The sequence below is a fragment of the Ambystoma mexicanum genome, chromosome 1q (assembly GCF_040938575.1).
Source record: "Ambystoma mexicanum isolate Mex_15411 chromosome 1q, UKY_AmexF1_1, whole genome shotgun sequence".
Lineage (NCBI taxonomy): Eukaryota > Metazoa > Chordata > Amphibia > Caudata > Ambystomatidae > Ambystoma > Ambystoma mexicanum.
Window position 1 is genome coordinate 627,903,692 of NC_090922.1, and position 19,392 is coordinate 627,923,083.

At 46.3% G+C, this 19,392-nt stretch overlaps 1 protein-coding gene across 1 annotated transcript in view; it reads right to left on the reverse strand.

Annotated features, from left to right (window-relative positions):
* Nucleotides 1–18,671, reverse strand: part of LOC138534068 (tumor necrosis factor ligand superfamily member 6-like) — a 51,828-nt gene extending 33,157 nt beyond the window's left edge. The window contains exons 1-2 of the mRNA XM_069641193.1: nucleotides 17,910–18,671; nucleotides 17,768–17,813 (exon numbers count right to left, since the gene is read on the reverse strand). Coding sequence (XP_069497294.1) covers nucleotides 17,768–17,813; nucleotides 17,910–18,227 — 364 coding nt within the window. The 5' untranslated portion in view covers nucleotides 18,228–18,671. The remainder of the gene's footprint in view (nucleotides 1–17,767; nucleotides 17,814–17,909) is intronic.
* Nucleotides 18,672–19,392: the final 721 nt, after the last annotated feature.

Sequence of the window (19,392 nt, forward strand, 5' to 3'; positions counted from 1 at the left end):
ACAGTTGAGCTGGATTGCCTCGCTCGGTTCTTTGCTGGGCTCCGGACCACAGCGTGAGCATTGTGTCCCGGGTCCTGCACGGCCCGGGGGAAGGTAAGGAAAGGGGAGGACTGGGCTTGATGTTTTTCCCCTCTCCTCCTGTTTTGGCCATCTTGATTAGACTTGGCAGTATAGGCTAGCCTTCCCTTTTGTTGTGAGGCCTCTCTGCTTCTTGTCGTGGGGTGACAGTGGCAGAGAGTCTTTGAGAGTGTGGGGGCTCTGTTCGGTCGCAGGCATGTCACATACCACCCGCTCCTCAGAGACACACGGCCCAGGATGCACCGGATGTTAGCTGCATTATCTGGGGGAAGGTAAGGAGAGGGGAGAACTGTGCTTGATGTTTTCCCCTCTCTTGCTGGTATAGCCACCTTGACTCCTTCGACAGGCCGTTTCCTGGTGCTCTGTGTACACATCTTTATTGGAAATGATGGCAAGCACTTGGCAGAATGGGCTAGCCTTCCCTTTTTGTTGTGAGGCCTCTCTGCTTCTTGTCGTGGGGTGACTTTGACAGAGAGTATTTGAAAGTGCGGGGGCTCTGTACTGTCACAGGCATGTCACATATCACCCGCTCCTCAGACACACACAGCCCAGGATGCACCAGATGTTGGCTGCATTCCTTGCGTGCTGCCTGTGAATACGGCGCAGATTTGGACATGTCTACAAGTGGCCGGAAGGGTACCGGCCTGGCATAGTCTACACTTCGGGTTCGAGTCTCAGCGGTGCTGACTCGGTCCTTCATCCTTCCTAGACCGACGCATTGGAACCATTTAGAGCATAGGGCTACCAGCTACTGGATGCAGGGCTCAACCCACCTCTCAGTCATATGGCGTGTTAGTGGTGTGTTTGGGTCTGTGCTAGCTATGGACGCAGACTCCTTGTCCTGTCCTCTTCCCAGTGGAGGGGGATGTCACTTCAGTGGGTTTTCCAGTATAGGCATACCCCAGGTAGGGGGTTGCCTTTGATGCCTGCTATCCGGGATGGATTGCTTTGCCCCGCTTTGTGACAGTACTCTGCCCTTTTGACGCCAGCCTGGTGGCTCCTCTGTTGCCTGAGGGGGCCATAGTCTGCTGGACTTCTGGGCTGTCCTGTATCTTCCTTTTGATAGGTCGGATCTTTTTGTGGGCTGACAAGCATGCTGTTATATTGTGGCGCAGGCCTGTTTCAACGTCCTGTGATTTCCCTGTGATGAAAGTGCAGTGACTGGCGGTTTTCCCTGGCTCCTCGTCTCGATCTTCTCGGAGGTGTATGGGACCGGTGGGGTTCGGCTTCCTGGGCAATGGGCTCCTTCCGGAGAGGGGTATCAGTTGCCGTTCCTGTCCCCTCCTGTCCAGGTTTGCATGGTTAGGACTTTGGTACCCAGCTCACGGTCCAAGTAGTTGGCCATGGGATCCGTTCTCTCCAAACGGTTGTTGTGGGTTACCGTCTTGCCCGTTCCTCTCCCTGTTCAGGGTCAAGTTTTCTACTTGCGGGTGGTCCTGGTCCCTATGCCTTCTAGAATGTGTCACCTGCTTATGGGTCTCAAGACCCTGCACTGCTTGTCCGGACGTCTGTGGAGAGCATACTCTGGATGTTGTGCAGGGGGGGCGCTTGCTGGCTGTTCTGGCCTGGGTTCTCAGAAGGTAGTATGTCTTGGCTCGCCTGTTGCTGAAGTTACGGGGCATGTGGCGTCTTGCGTGTTTTCCGGTTCCTTGAGCCCGTCTTCAGTTACGTCCCCTGGTGTCTTATACTCTCTCCCACTGGCTCACGACATCTCGGCTTTCGTAGTTTTGTTTTCAGTGTCCCCAGCGCTCCGAGACTCCCTACTATGGTGGCAGGGGGGTTTCAGGTTTACAGGCTGAGGTGTTTGGTCCTTCCTCCTCTGGCCTCTCTTAATACCAACACCAGCAGAAAGGGTCTACATTGGGGGTCCTCTCAGCTCAAGGGTTGTGAGATCTGGGGAGAGCCGGCGATCATCCAATTGGCAAGAATTGTGCCATTGTCCAAGCTCTGGTATACTTCAAGGAGTTGCTGGACGGTCGGCGGTTTTTGGTCCGATCAGACAATACGACGGCCTTGGCATATGTCAACTGCAAAAGGGGTTCCGGCTACTCCTTGAATGCTCTGGCAGTGCTGATAGGCACCTGGGAGGAATCTCATCTGGTGTCTCTGGTGGCCTCACGTATCAGAAGGGTGGACAATGTTCAAGCGGATCTTCTCAGACGCCGGTTTTCACTCCTCTGCGGAACTGGTCCTGTTGGCCCAGGTCTTTGCGGTGACTTGTGTCAGATTAGGGTCCCCGGTTCTAGACCTGTTTGCATCCCCGGCCTCAGCAGAAGTTCCACTCTTCTGCTCTCAGTTTCAGGCCGAGGGGATTGGGGGATGGACGCCCGCTCTGTACAGTGGCCTTGGGGTTTTCCTTTATGCCTTTCCGCCTATTCCCCTTCTGCCCCGGGTGGTTTGGCGCATCAGAGTGTCCAGGGTGACTGTGTTGTTGTTAGCTCCGTTCTGGTCCCGCCGGAGTTGGCTCCCCTCTCTGTTGGAGCTTCGGTTCTAGGAACCTTGGCTGGTTCCGAGGTGGCCGTGTCCCCTTCAAGGGGATCTCCGGTTGGAAGTCCACCGGATGCAATGGGCAGTGTGGCTATTGCTCAGTCTAGGTTGATATCTCAGGGGTTCTCAGATCCTGTAGTTGAGTCCATAATGGATGCTCTTAGACCCTCCACTCTGAAGGTGTTCGGCAGACATTGGGGCCATTTCCGAGACTGGTATGGGCGGTCTGGGTTCCCTCCCCTGCGTTCTGGCCTCTCTGCTATCCTTCGGTTCCTCCAGGAGGGGCTTTGACAGGGGCCTGGCAGTTTTTCCAGGCTTCGCTCACAGTGGGCCTCCGTGAAATTCCTTTTGGGGGACTCTGATGGTCACTTGGATGGGGAGGTGTTTGTGGGGAAGTTGATCCAGGGTTTTTCTTCTTCCCGTCCTTGTGCTGATAAAGGATTTCCCCCTTGGGATCTCCCTCCTGTATTACGGTTCCTTCATGGGCCTCCTTTTGAGCCCATTTCCGAGATTGATATCAAACATCTCACACTGAAATCTTGTTTTCTTATTGCCCTCACTTCTGCCCGAAGGCTTGGGGAGATTGGGGCTCTCTTATGTCACGCTCCTTTCCTGTGGGTGCTGCCAGACTCAGTGGTGCTGGGGTGTGGTCCGAAGTTTTGTCCCTTAAATTGTCTCTCAGTTTTCACACCTCTCAGGGTCTGGTTCTCCCTGACTTCTTTCATGATCCAAGAACGCCTGAGGAGGTGGCTCGGCTTAACATTGATGTCCGGCGGGACGTGTTGTAGTATTTGGCTTGGTTTGCTTTTTCCACCAATCTGATAGTCTTCTGATTGCTTGTGGTCCTGCTGGGGCTGGGCATAACGCATCTGTGGTTTCCTTTTTCCGGTGGTTCCGGGTTGTGATCTCCAGGGCCTATGTGGCTTCTGGACTGCCTGTGCCTGCGCACGATAAGGGGTGGTCCTCCAAGGGGTTTGGCGGCTTCCTCGGCCGATGCAAGGAGGGTTTTTCTCTGCAAGAGATTTGTATGGCTGCCGCCTTGGCTGGTCTAGGCATTTTCATCAACCACTATGGGTTGAGTTTCTCGCACTCGGGGGTTGGTTCCTTCGTGTTTGGAGTTTTGTTTGTGGGGATGTGATTTAAGAGTTATTGTGGGTGTGTTTAGCTGCACTGTTTTTGGCTCTGTGTCTCATTGGGACCTTTTCCCCGTTGCTGCTTTGGTATACCTCATGAAGTAAGTACTGGGATGAGGAAGAGTGGACGTGGAGGTAATGCCCTGATTACTTATCGGTAATCTTTATTACTCCTAGTCCTACTCTTCCTCGTCACAGTACTAACTACCCTCCTCACCGTCCCTGCAGGGAAGGTCCCATGCTCCGGCTTGGCAATATGAAACTGAGTGACGTGGATCTGGGGGAGGAGTTATAGGGATTTAAAGAAATAGAAGAAGGTCCTGTGTCGGAGGCAGGTGCCTCATGAAGTAAGTACTGTGATGAGGAAGAGTAGGACTAGGAGTAATGAAGATTACCGATAATTAATCAGAGCATTTCTTCTGATAAACTCCACTGCTGCCTTTTTAATAGAACAGCCCTGCTAACAAGTGCCAGTATGGCAGCCCTGCAGTGAAGTGTCTGTACTCCCCCTTTAAAGAATAACAACATGCTCTAAGCAGTACCGGTCCATTAAAAGTATAGCAGTCCATCTACGAAGTGTCCTTTGAAAACTATTTGTAGGCACTCAGCATTACCGTAAAGCTGCATTTAAGCACTGCTGAGTTTGAAACCATCTCTCCTCGGTGGCTTAGGAAATAGTGCGAGGGGACGCCTGGTAAGTGCTCAAGTGCCAGACGTGTTGATGACTGGGGCACCCTGACAGCCAAGGGCAGCTGGCTCCAGGGCCAAGTGCAGTCAAAGGGCTGTTTCGAAACCTTCCCTTTGTGAGAAAATTGAGATGTTTGTTTAGGGCTCTGGGAGTTGGGGGTGACCCTCAGACATTGGTTCCGAGTTGGATTTTGGCACTGAGTGAGTCCAGAAGGACTGTGGTTGGGACAGTGAACAGCACTTGGCTTTTGGTTAGTGCAGTGAGCTGGACTGGGGTGCATTTTAGGAGTCTGTGTTTGGATGCAGATTGGAGTAGTCGGTTAGGGTGGAGGGGTTCTAAGGCAGTGCAATGCTGAGAGGTGGCACTGGGTGTCACCAGTGGTGGGGCAACTGATTGACCCTACAATCAGCAAAAGTGGCTTTATTTTGAATTTTTTTTGTACTTATTGAGAGAAAACGATGTTTCAACCATAATCGCTACAGTAGGATCACGGTAAAAGGGGCAATGCTGCAATAGGTCTCTTACATAAATGGGAATAACAGGGGTGACTGAGCAGGTGGTGCTAGGGAAGGCTACGTACATAAACTGGGGACAGGAGAAGACACAGGACATATAGTAATCAAGTGGGACTTGATATATGTACAAGGAATCAAGGGTTCCATGTCATTTCGTCGCAGGATGTTTTTTTCGCTCGTTTTTTGGGGTTTTTTTACTGTGAATTTTTTAACTAAAAAAACCCATCACATTTTTTTTTAAGGATTTTGGGAGGTGGGGGTCCCCACCCAAACCGCCCATTCCCTTAAATTTGTTATCTATTCCCAAACACCCACATCCCATATATATAATTTTCAAACCCCCAAAAATATTTGATGGATTTTTTTTGTTAAAACATTCACAGGAAAAATCCCAGCGAAAAAACAGCCCAGGATGAAAGGAGGTTTTACCGAATCAATAGCACTGGGGACTGTGCAAACGGGTTATTAAGGAGGGGGAGTTCTGGGCCGAGGAGTTAACAGTTCTCCCTCAAGGCTGGAGGTGTCTGGCAGCAAACTGTCACTTTGCCAGCACGTGCACTGTTCTTGAGACTTGGAGCTGTGAGCTGTGGTCGGGGTATGATTTGAGTTGGGATGCAGAAGGCAGCACAGTTGGTTACTGACTGTGTGGCAGTGGGGTGGCTCACTGTCAAAATGTAGAATGTCAGTGAGGGTTCTGTGACAAGGACATTCTTGGCCAGCTTGCCATTCCACTGAAATCAATTTAACATGGTCAAGATTTAGCAACGTCACAGGTGAAAACGAATCAATATTTGGATAAAGTCAGAGATAAAATGAGGCTTGGTAATGAGTCAAATGTAGCATTATGTTTTAGAACATTCCTCCCAGTCAGGGTAGAATTAAACGATAATGCCTCATGAAGAGGGCCTTAGCGGTTGGTGATGGCCCAAGGGACACATCCCAAGTTGATAGGCCTGTGAGAAGTGAGGGCATTTAATCAGGTCCAAGGGACGTTAATTTATGGTAATGGCTCGACAAAGGGGATATTATTTGCGGTTAGAACATTCCACCCGACAAGAGTGCAATGATCTGTTTAATACAAGGAATGATGAAGGCGAAACATGGGACTGTTGGGAGAGTGGACTTATTCCAGTCATTATATCTCTGGAACAGCCAACATTGCAATGTTCTAAAACAGAGGAATGTGGCACATGTTAAAGTAGGCGTTTTCACAAACGAGTCTCAGCCTGAAAGAAGCTGCCATGTGTCTATCACTTTGGCACTTAACTTCACATTGTTTCCAGGCGCTCAGAATAAGTGCAAGGAATGCGTTTCAAAGGGCAGTGTCATCTCAGTCAGATACCTCAACATGCACACGTCTGTTGTCATTCCTCACATGTACGTTCAGTGTCATGTGTATGCTATGCGTAGGCTTATAGTTTAAGCCAGTATAAAGAGATAGAACAAAAGGAAGGTGATTTTACAAAAATTGGAAGAGATGGGGGCAGATGTGTCACTACTTCAGGAGACTCACTTGTTGGAGACAGATTTGGATAAATGGAAACGGGGATGGGTCAGTAATGCTTATTGTTCATCCTTCACTTCTAGTTTGAGAGGTGTGTGCATTCTGTTTAAGAAAAATCAACCGATTACAGAAATGAGTTGTGAGAAAGATAAGGAAGGGAGAATTATTTGTGTAACTGTGAAAATTCAAGATGTCTCCTACTGATTTTGCAATATATATGCTCCTAATGGGGGGGATGGAAGCTTCTTCATTTCCCTTGCACAGTTTTTACAGAATGTAGATATGTGTAATGTTATTGTGGGGGACGGGGGGGTTTCAATGTTGCTCTTAATCCTGCAATGGATAAAGGTGGGGACACTGTGGACACTATTAATAATTTGAAAAGAATGGCCTTAAAAAAACTTATGGATGAATGGAATCTCTCAGATGTGTGGAGATTACAGAATCCTTCAGTCAAACAATATACCTTTTTCTCAGCCAGGCATAACGTATATTCACAGATTGACCTCCTTCTGACTTCTGGTCTTTGCACGCAGTCATTCAAAGGGGGAGACATTAAGTCAATTATAGTCTCAGATCATGCACCGATCTCAATGGAAATGAGACTAATCTTCTCCTTACCAAAGTCTAATACATGTTGAATGAATGTAACACTCCTTGATGACAATGAAATTGTGGATAAAATAGTGCAAGAGGCAAAGTTCTTTGTGGCCGCAAATTGGACTGGTGAAGTTAAAGTGGAATATGTGTGGGAAGCCTTCAAGTCCTACATGAGAGGAATGTTGATCGGTTTATCAAGCAAAAAGAAAAGGGAGAGGGATGGTGAGATGAAGAAACTGCCCAAGGAAATTGAGATTCTTGAAAAGGAAATATGAGGAGTTTCTTTGTGGATTATTTGAATAGTCTACAACTGAAAAAAAAAAAATCAGAGGATCTGCTTACCACAAGAGCTGAAAGACTTCTTTTTAGAACAAGAAGCAAGTACTATGAAAAGGGTCCGAAATGTGATCGCCTTCTTGCTCATCGCTTAAGGATCATGAATAATGAAAGGACAATTAATGCTATAGAAAAGCAAGATGGGGTTGTGACTTTTGAACCTGCTGAAATTAATGATGCATTCAAGGAGTATTTCAATGGACTATACTCTTCTGAAGTTTATTTATCTGAAGAGGAAGTGTGTCAGTTTGTCAATGGGTGCCATTTGCGAAATATAAACTCGACACTGAGGGAGACCATGGAGAGTGAGCTGAGTGTGGAGGAACTCAGGACAGCTGCATGTGCTTTGAATTCAGGGAAATGTCCAGGCCCGGATGGATTGCCAGCGGAACTGTATAAAATATTTCCAGGAGAGGTTTTGGATCTAATGTTGGCAATGTTGCGCTCATCTCTGCTTGATGGATGTCTCCCGGTATCTGCGAGACATGCTGTGATATCTGTTTTCTTGAAGGAGGGGAAGTCTCCGATTAAAACAAGTAGTTATCGGCCAATTAGGTTGCTGAACATTGACAATAACATTTTTGCGAAAGCATTGGCCTTGAGAATAGAGTCTTCTCTGATGGATATAATAGACCAGAGCCAGACAGGTTTTGTGAAAGGGAGACATGCATCGGATAATATGAGGAGACTTTTGTTGACTCTATTTGAAAGCAGAGAACATTGTAATGATGTGGTGGTGTTGTCTTTGGATGCGGAAAAGGCATTCGATCGGATTGAGTGGAAGTATCTCCTGTCAGCATTAGAAGGATTCGGATTTGGAAAAAACATGATTGAATGGATAAGACTATTATATTCCCTACCTACAGCATGTGTGAACACAAATGGTATGGTCTCGGGCACATTTGAACTTGAAAGAGGGACAAGGCAGGGATGTCCATTGTCGCCCATATTGTTTGTTATTGCTATGGAACTCCTCGCTGTGAAAATAAGAGAAGATGAAAGAATTGAAGGGATTCATTATGGTGAAGTATGTCAGAAGGTCTGGCTATATGCAGATGATATGTTGCTAGTTATTCAAAATGTTGAGAATTATATTCCTGTACTTATTGAACAAATTGACATGTTTCACAGAATATCGGGGTACAAGATGAATTGGTCAAAATCCGAAGCTCTGCCGGCATCTGGTTCATGCTCTATTCTGAAAATGAGGAACTTTACTTTCAATTGGTGTCCGGACAAGATGCGATATCTTGGAATTTGGTTAACTAATGATGTGTATGATATGATGGATGTCAATCTGACTCAGGTAGTCCAATCCTTGGAGTCGGATTTGAAAAGGTGGAATGAACTGCGTTTGAGTCTATGGGGGAGAGTTCATGCAATTAAAATGACGGCGACACCACCCATTAATTATGTGCTCTGTATGATCCCTTTACGAATAAAGAAGTTCTTTCTGTGTACACCAAACCTAGCAGCTTCAACGTTGCATCCTACAACGTTGAAGCTGCTTGCTTTGGTGTAAATGAAAGTGTTCATATACACACGGGTGTATATGAACACTTTCATTTACACCAAAGCAAGCAGCTTCAACGTTGCATCCTACAACGTTGAAGCTACTTGCTTTAAATGAAAGTGTTCATATACACCATAAAGGTGTATATGAACACTTTCCTATACACCAAAGTAAGCAGCTCAACATCCTGCAATGTTGAAGTTGCTCACTTTGGTGTATAGGAACGTGTTCATACACACCTGTGTTCTCGGCAGCATTTTTGTAAAATAACGACGATGTCGTTATTTTACAAAAATGCTGCCGAGATTGGATTGCGCCCGTTAGAACTAAAAACAGGAGAAATCCTCACAGTTCACTGTCGTGCTCTACGAGGATGCCCAGGCCCACTTGAGAATAGTAGTGCAGCCTGGGTGTCCTCTTTTGGCGCAGTGAATCGTGCTGTTTAGCACCTTCACTGCGCCAAGTTGAGAATAGGGCCCTGAGATTTTTACAGTTTCCGACTAAAAGCGACTGGACTGGAGTTGTAACAGGACCGGATTTTAAGTCATGCACATGAACTGCACCAATGCAATGATTCAGGGCATATGTTTCGAGTCCTTGAGCAAAATGCTGAAAAGTTAGCACAGCAGGTTGACTGACGGTTGCTGAGATGCTATTTGTTCAGATGTGTCTGTAAACAAACTGCTTTATTCCAATCCTTTCTGAAAAAAGTGCTTTAAAAAGCACCATTTCGACAGATGTCCTAAAGACTAGATTGTTGGAACGGGGATACCCCAAAAAGCTGATCAAACGCTATAGGAAAAGAGTCATGTTCACCAATTGGGACAATTTACTTATTCCCAAAATAAGATCTGAATTGGCGAACCATCTACAGCGATCGTCCACTTTCTGTCAACATAGTGAGGCAATTCAAGAGACAATAAAAAAAATGGGAGAATTTCAAACACAGCAGGAGTAAAATTGGAAAAAAAACACTATTTACTTCCAAAAAAAGCAAACATTTGAAACAAAAACTCACAAAAGCAAGCCGTACTACGGCTAAGCATATGATGACCCAGAATATTCATCATGCCCCCGTGGTCAGACAGTATCCCTGTACTTCTTGTGTGGCATGCAAATATTTAAAAAATATATCCTGCCCATGTAAAAAGATCTATATTGGCAAGGCATCAAGGGAGGTGCACTTAACGATCAATGAACATCGGTCCAAAATTCGTACCCAGACCCTGAATGCCCCATTGGTGCTGCACTTTCTTGAAATGGGACATACCCTGGAGGACCTGTCTTGGTTTTGTGTCGACAAGATTCATGAGATCAGTACTGCACAGGAAGTTAATAAACTGGCTTACAGGGAACAGTTATGGATCTTTCATTTGAAGACATCTGAGATAGGCTTGAATTCAATGGAGCAGTGGGATTTTAAACCTTAACTCAATGATGGATATCAAGGAGTTTTTTTCATGGACCTATTAGGAACCTTTATGGTGTACATCAAGTAAGCCTCCATGGCAATGAGTGGCATACTCCACAATAAACTAGAGGGGCCATGACCCCTAGGTGTGACAGTTGGCGCTGGTTACTCCACAATGGGTTCATTGCCCACTGGTTTTTATTATTTATAACAATATGCCAGATGCTCCAATAGGTTCACAGCTGGACCACCGTAGTCCAGTATGCGGTTTCTTCACTATAGGGTTTGGCCCATTAGGGGAGAGACAAGAAGAGAGCACCCATGGGTTGAAGCAAATAAATGATCGAGATTGTTAATGAACTTTGGGTGTGATTCCACCACAGGGAATAAGTGTGCGGTATGACTTGTTTTCACTCCACCGCTATGCCACGATGTGGAATGCCAGATTCACATGACTTAATGGGACAATTTTGCAAGGAGGGCCCGTTCCACATGTCCACACTGGTACAGTTACAAGTGTGCGTTGCCAATCCAGTCATCACCTTAGTCATGTACTACGTGATGACGTGGAACGCCACAAGTATATGACTGCTGCAGACATTGAAGTACGCCCGATCGTGAAAACCTTTTGATTGCATCTCAATGTCTCAATACTTCAATGTCCGCAGCAGTCATATACTTGATTGCATCTCATACTGAAGAGACAGCCATTTTTCGAGCAGACCGAGATCCATGAAGGATAAGCAGCTGGGTTCTTCTCTAAAATATGACTCTAGTTTGGGAATTTTGAAAGGCACTGGTAAGATCATACAGGACACCAGTTATGGTGTGGACCCTTTCTTCTCAGAGTTGTTATCCATATCAGACAGGTAAAACTTGCTTCAGGGAACCAATATTGTTATTGTTTTGATGTCATCGGGCCAGGGCTGCAATGACCATACGATAGAGGACATGTATACATGTATATTAAGCAAACTAGATATGTGTCACACCCAAGGTTGGGCACAGACAAAGCGGACAATAGATCTGGCATGCTATAGATTGCATGTTGAGTACCTTGGCCTGACTGAACATTCGCACCAAGCATTAGTTGGGAGGATACAGGTCATTGTTTTTTCGCAGAGTTTCACTTACATCGTGGCATTCTACCATTGTCACTGTTCTTGTGCTTGCAGGATCCGTACTGCATGATTAACACACATTGAGAACACGAAGCATCAATGTGAATGCAGGTGAAGGCTGCAGTTGTAATGTCCAACACATCATGCCCCAGAGTAAGAGACTTTTGGTGAGCATAGGGACCCTTAAGAGCCTGTTTGAAAACTGACCTGTATCTGGACTTGGGTTTTGTGTTTGATTTTGAAATACGCAGTGAACGGGCTGTGAATAATGGGTCCTTGTAACATGTGCAATAACTGTTTTTTAGGCCACAATCAAATGTTGGTCCTTATCTGCTGAGAAGGAAGTGACCGCAGAGCACGTTAGGTATAAAACAAACTTGTACCCACATCAACAGGCTGGTGTGGTGTTGGGTCTCTTTCAACTGTGGGAGTACTCGCCTGCCTAGGGCTCGGGCTTTGTAGCACTAAAGTCGCTGGCGGACTATTGGTATTCACCTTGGGTTCTCGTGCACATGTTGACTTAAAAAGGGTGTCTAATGACACTCATGTGTTTTAACTGTTATTGAAATACATGTTAGATGTAGGATGATGACATTTTTTATATATATATGAAAAATATGTCTATTTGTACAGTGCTGTATGTTCCCCGATGAAGACAGGGTCAAATGGTACCCTTTACGTCGAAACCGGTCGGTCCTGTAATACCTGGAAATGTTATTGTGTTTTGCCAAAAATCTATTAAGATCCATTCTAGAAGAAAGAAAAAAGCATATACTTTTTGAATATTTTCGAGGTTTTTGTGATGTTATGTCATTGTGATTAATGCGTTGTATGAATGTGAGTTGTGGATGTGGATATGAATGTTGGGATGAGGACAGACTACCCAGCTGATATGTGAGAATGTTTTGTGTCATTTTCATTATATATATGTTGTTGCCCCTACATTCAATTATTGTTCTTTATGACTTTTTCATGATTTAGTTCGTATATAATTTTGTATCAATTTAAATAACGTTTGATGCTGTTTTATAAGTGATGTCCTCTGGATTTCTTTTCTGGGGAATTGAATATTCATCCAGGCCACATGTCCAGATGGAGAGTGGATTCCTCTTCCCAGTTATGTAGAATTATTTTACACAGTAGTACTCGTAGACCTGCAGTAACGAATGTTGTCTCATGCACCTGCACAGCCTGGTATAAAATAGCGAGAGGTTTTAAGGTGGAAATACTGTATTCCCTGCTGATTCCAGCGAGGGGAGTCACAGGAGAATGCATATCTTGCACTGGTAACATAGATTGGCATTATTACGCTTGGGGATTACTATGTGGTCGGAAACCTTCTTATCACTGGGGGCCTTTAAGAAAAAAGGGGGGGGCGATACTCGACTTGATGTGTTCCTGTATTTTTGTTTTAGGAATGAATTCAGGGCTCGGTTCGCCTTCTTTCCTGTTCAACCCCCCGTTTTCATGCTCCTGCATGATATTATCTGTGCTCAAGGAGAGGGTCGACTGATTTCACGTACCTATGGAAGACTCACGTCTGAGATTGCGTATGTGGGTGATGCTCCTAGGAAAAGGTGGGGAAAACAGCTAGGAGTAGAGATTTCAGAAGATCGCTTGGCGCATGCAGAGGGCACACATAGATGGTGTCACGCAAAGCATATCCCACCCTGGCTAGGCTGCACAGATACTACCTTGAAGCAGCACATAGGTGTTTGCGTTGCGGATCTGAAGGGGCACATTCTGTCCACTTAGCTTGGACGTGCCCTCAGATCGCTGCGTTCTGGGAGTTGAGTGTGTCCCTTATCATGAAGGAGCGTATCAAAACGGACCCGATGCTAGCCCTTTTGGGATTGACACGTCCCGTGCCCGGGTGCATGCACGGATTGGTGGGGCGTCTACTGGTTCGAGCTCGCAATAGGGTGGCTGCGGTCTAGTGGAAAGGGCCCAGGGCTAAGGTTGGAGAAGACCCAGGCCCAAGGTTGCACTCTGGCTTGAAGATAATGCATATTTGTATGATATGGATGTGGCATGCATTAGTACCATGCCTTTGCATGCACGTCCTCTGGATATTTGGGGCCCACATTTGCAATATGTGTTGTCCACTGGCAATGATGTGCCCTCAGTGGATGGTTAAGATATTGCGTGAGTTCGTATATTCGCTCATGCGTGGGAATTCTTTACGGTGCTGCCATTTCCGCCGATTTGCTATTATGTTTATGGTCACTCAGGTCTTTCTGTTGTATGAAAACAATAATTTAAAAAAAGAAACATACTTTTTGTGTAAATGTTAGCTGATTAAAAATGTTGCTCCTTTGTCTGTCAAGCTGTCTGAATGTGGGTTAATCAGAAGATTTGTTATTATGACTCATAGAGGAGATGATTTTTTGAAAAACACTGATTTTTGAGAGGCTGCTGATTCCCCAGATGGTAAGAGGCAGCTTATTAGCAGCACCACAGTGCAAGCATGAATCCAGTGATTGCTGCAAGCCAATGCCCTCTAAGTAATCACAGACCGTTTACAGCACTGCCAGTCTACCCAATGACAGGCCCGTGTCTTTGCTCTCTAGAAGCCATCAATCCGAATATGTAGGCTCTCTGCTGTCCCTTCTGACTAATGTGCCAACTGCAATGGCCGCGACAAACCTGCTGGTGAAAGTCCGCGTATGTCCATACCAACCTTCAAGTCTGCATTTACCTTTGGGCTGTAGCCAGACACGCATCTTCAGTGCTTACCACTCACGCACACAGAGCCATGCAAAAGAAGCCCCTTTCCCAGGATCATGCAGCAGAGCCTCTCTGCCAAGACCTATGCAGAGGGGTTCCTATGCACAGGAGACTATCTGCACAGAGGTATGCAGAGTAGCGTCTGTGCAGAGGAGCCTAAGGAGCTCATTTTAATCAGTAATTTGTAATTTGGCGCCAGGGAGCCGGTACATGTTGCATACACGTAGGATGCTCCCTGCCACCGTATCTTCATCATTTGCACGGCAGAGTGCAAAGGTGCAGGGCAAAAGGCGCCATACACATATGTACGCCACTTTTTGCCCCGCACTTTTGCACTCCACCATGCAAAGTAAGTAAATGCTTGCCTGGCATGCCAGGCAGCAGTTATTTTTAATTGTGAGCGCCACTTACCGTTCTGGAAGCATGGCAGGCCGAGTGTACAATGGTTCCCTATGGGATCCGCCTGCATTGTGAATAAAGCAGGCGGATCCCACAGGAATCTCCAGCATTTGCTCTGGCATGAAAATCTATGTGGTGCTGGATCTTTTGTACGGCGGAGAAGAAGGAAGGTGGCGGAAAAGCAAATTGCGTTCCGCCCCTTCTCTCCACCATAGAAATTACTGAATATGTGGCGGGGCATTAATGGAAGGCGTTAATGATTTACCTAAAGGCATAGCTCTCAACCATTTGTCTTGCAAAGGCGGGTGAAATCACCCGATTTTGTTTCTGGCGGGTGAGACGCCCATTGGAATGAATGGGCGTGCAGGAGGCCTGGCGGGTGAGTCAGCTATTTGCAAGGCGGGTGACACCCGCCAAAAGCGGGTGAGTTGAGAGCTATGCTAAAGGGTTTTATGTCTTTCATTCAAGTTACACCACATACAAACATGAGCTCCTAGGTGTTCCAAGAAATCTGTAACATTTAGCCACTCATACCTTTACAGGTTCCTGCATGCATTAGACTCTAGGCAGTAATCCTGCTCAGTTATAACACCACGATAGCTCAGACTTCGGGCTTTGGCCCTTGGAGTCTTCTTGGTGACCAAGTAGCTGCATGTGGCTATACTGCAGCTGTGTCAATCCTGACAAACTCTAAATCCACAACCCAGTGGTCATGGCATTCATTAAGGTGCCTGTGCAAATCTGCTAGGCAAACCATGTATCCCAGTCACCTCTCAGCATCTAGAGTCCACTGGCCCAGTCTCATTCCTTTAAACAACCATCATTCCGCTGCACCGATTTCGGACTTTATTTCACAGGCCGTGGTTAATTTTATTGTGCTCAGCCATCATTAATTAAAAATGGATTTCATGCTTTATTTATTATCTACTCACATTTTATTGTCTGGCTCCATTTGATTGGAGAATGTCTAAAATCCCAACATTTTTGGTTTTGGTGCTTTTAGTGGTGCAAAGCGACACCGTAAGCCAAAACCATTACTACAGGTAAAAGAGGAAGGAACGTAGAATAAATGGCTGTCATGGCAACTGCAATGCTCTGCTGAGATACGATTTATTCTCAGATGCCTGCTGCCATATGTACTCATGGTTGGATATTTCTTACAATATGTGTGCCAACCATCAGTGTTGTAACAGGTCACGTGTCTGTCCTTTTCATGGCACAGGCAGTGCAGTGATCTGAGTGCATCTGTCATTCCGTGCCCTTGGCCAATGGGTTATAGCGTGCTGATGACATAACACTGATGGCATAGCTCTCAACTCACCCGCTTTTGGCGGGTGTCACCCGCCAAAGCATCTACACACCCGCCCACCCGCCAGCTCATCTGTTTCACCCGCCTTGGCAAAGGTGGGAGCTACGATTCATATTTTTGCCGGGACCCGATTTCGAGATCCCGAAATCGGGTCCCGGCGCGACTCTTCCTGCGCGAATGGAGGCGTGAAAAGCAAGTGTCATGCTTTTCACGCCCCCATTTCCTCCCCCTTCCCCTCCCTGGCGCTCTCCTCCAATGAGAGGATTGTGCCTGGGAGCATTCCTCCCCACCCCCCTCCCGTAAAAGGTCAGCGACATAGAAGTAGGACTGCCGTTTCATGTTTTTACGGCAGTCCTACTTTTATGTTTATGGCCTTTCTGGGTTTTCACCCGCCTTGGTATCAAAAAAGGTTGAGAGGTATGTGATGGCCTCCCCCAGACAGAGCCAGAAGCTCACTGAAGAGAGCTGCCATTGGCACTGGGCTCAGGGCAGGGAGGGGTAGCCCCAAGGAGAGAGAGGGCCATTTGTTAATTATTTACTTTGTTTGCGTTCTGGAAGGTAATTTAGTGAGGAGAGATAGGCTGTCCTGCAGAGCCTGCATGGTGATGGCTCACCAAACATCACCTTGGCGTATTGGGCCCTGTGTGCCTGATCTCTCCTCCCCCTGAGCCTCTGTTACACAAACAGTTTCCCTTGGCTCCAGTTTGAGAGTCTTAGCAGCCCTCTGACACGCTGCTTCCACTAACCCCACCCTTTTTTTCTACCCCACTCCTTCTACCCCATTCTCTCCCGCGCTACCCCACTTCCTCTCTGACCCTTCTAAGCACGGTGTCACTCACACTGAACTTATTTTCACGCTCCCACAAGCATGCCCCTGTCCACGCAACACCCTTGATCTAATGCATACACACTTGGTATCTCTCCCGTGCCTTCTTCTCACCCAGTGGCTCCCTGTCTTTCATTCATTCTTGCACACGCCCCTTCTCTCGCACCCTGGCTCTTTCTCTCTCTCACCCTGTCAGACCTTTGTACCGTGGCTCTTTTGCTCCCTTGCACAGAAAGCCTTCTTTTGCACCACACGTCTCACACGCACACCCACGCACCTAAGCTCTCACTCTTGCTTGCACTCTGAGGCACTGATAATTGATCATTTGAGTTTTGTGTAGGGTTCTCGCTCTTCGCAGTCTAGTATTTGTTGACTTCCATACAGGATGAGGGACTCAGTACAAATTATTTTGTTCTATGCCCTCAACCCTTGAAAGTATAGTTGCAAAGCTAATGGACAAAGTAAAAGCAATGTGTACACCAGCGTGAACTGAAGTCTTTTTTCTTAATTGCTGGCAAGCACTTACGTTGCAGCATTTTTTGAACTTTCAAAGTAATTACACAGTGTCTCGGGAGGATAGCCCAGGTGTAACGTGCTCGCTTTGGAAGCAAGACAACACGCAACACCCCTGGTTCGATCCCCGGGTTCTCGCTTAGAAACCCCTGGGTATTAAGCGTGTTATAAATAACCTATCATATCATATCATGCATATGGCACATGCATTCACTGTTTTCATACCTATACATGTAAAATACAATAACCAACTGCAAACGCCAAAACTATTGGCTTTGCTAATGCTTGTATTTGTAATAAGAAGAGGAGTGAGGGTTGATGGATCGGCGACAGGGAGGAGTCAAAAGGCAAAGCAGAGAATAGCAGGGGAGTGATGTGAAGCAAAGAGGTAGTAAACAACAGAAATCATTTTAATTCTAAGGGAATACCTTTAGAAGAAATTAGGAGGCTGTTGAATAAATTGGTCCAGGATTAAAAGGTAAAACAGGGAGGTTAAGCCGAGAAATATTACATTTAACATTTTACAGATAGAGTAATAAACCCAGAAGGAAGCAGCATGTGTTCTGAAACCCCTCCACCAGAGCCCAAGACAATCAAGTAGACTCACCAAGCTGTCTCTCCAAGGCTGGGATAAACTGACCGCCATTGGTTGACTGCCGAAAAAGCGAGCTGTTAGTTGATATGGAAAAAAGACTCTGTGAATAAAATAACCATAGAGTTATGCATCAATCAATTGGGCTAGATATTACCTGTTTCAGTTTAACAAGATCGTTCTGCAGCTCCCGAATCTTATACAGCCCCAATCCAGCTCCCAAGAGCGCCAGCAGAACGAGGAAGGCAGCAATGGCATTGCAGAGGTCGGAGCCGGACATCTTTTTCCTTGCCCACTTTGGAACAGGGAAGGGGCGAGTCGCTGGTACACAGGGGGGAGCATAAGGGGTGCTAGAATACCGCTGCTCGGGACAGACTTCCTGTGTGTAAAGGGATGACAGATTACGAACACTTAGGGTAAGGGCCGTGCTGGGTGGGAGGTTTTTTTGCTGCGTCAGATCGAGTTGTTCCGCCATTCTGGACACCACGTCGCTCTGCTTTGCCTTGACTGGGTTTTGGATCTCCTTGTTGCACACTGGAGTAGTTTGGCAGCCTTCGCTTTGCAGTGCTGTGTTTGCCAGTCAGTCTCCCTTTGCTAAATGAGGAAACCTTCTGTTTGAATCGCATAGATCGGCTAGTGCAGCACCCACACACCTCCCGGTTACTTTCTAAATATGTCTACTTCAACCAGAGTGAAAGAAAGGTTCCCGCCCACGTTCATGCTTATAAAACCTTTTAGCATCTGAGATGACTCTTTCATGCTGACAGCGGGTTAGATTTCAGCACATGTGCTTGTGCATAGGAGGTCAAAAACCGCTGACCGACAAGGACAAAATTCCCCATGTTGAGAAGAGTTTGCAACAAAGCGGAGGACAAAATGCTCAGAGGTCTTTGACAGAAATAGTTGACGAGACAATGGTGCAGTTGAAAGGGCTTAAGAGGAGATGAGGTAGGAAGGGGGGCAAGGAGGAAAACTTTCATAAGAACAAAAGAAAAAATCTACTATTTTAAGAGCTGTGAAGACCACTTCCTGCTGAGCAAGGCGGTCTCGCTGCACTGAGCAATATGCACTGCAATCACAAACGAGCACGCTACAAGTTCTTGGCGATCTAAAGAAATGTATAGAGCCTGGCTTGGGCCTTACACTGAACCCTACACCTGTTCTAGGTCAAGACAACACTAGGCTTCTGTCCTGGGGGAGATAAAACAGTAAAGGGTTGGTCAATTGACTACACAGAAAATATGACCCAGTTACGAGGAAATGGGAGGGAGACATGTCACTTCCTTTGAGGAGGAGGGGGAAAACCTACTTATACGCGTAGCACCATAACGTCACCATAGCAATACAGAACATGTAGCAGAATTTGGTCACTTTTGAAATGCCTACTCCAGGATCAGATACATTTTATTAGGCTGGTTAGTACTATTTTATGGTTGTTGCCAAGCAATCTGATATTTATTTATTTATATTTATTTATATTTATATAGCTCGCAAACAGCCCAGGGGCATTGAGGCGTTGTTACTTGCAAGAAATTAGTTACAAGGGTACAGGAATGGTAGCAGTCGTTGGCACATTATGAATGTTACAAACATAATTATCATTACAGCTTATGCATTTGGTCATAACATTACATTTTATG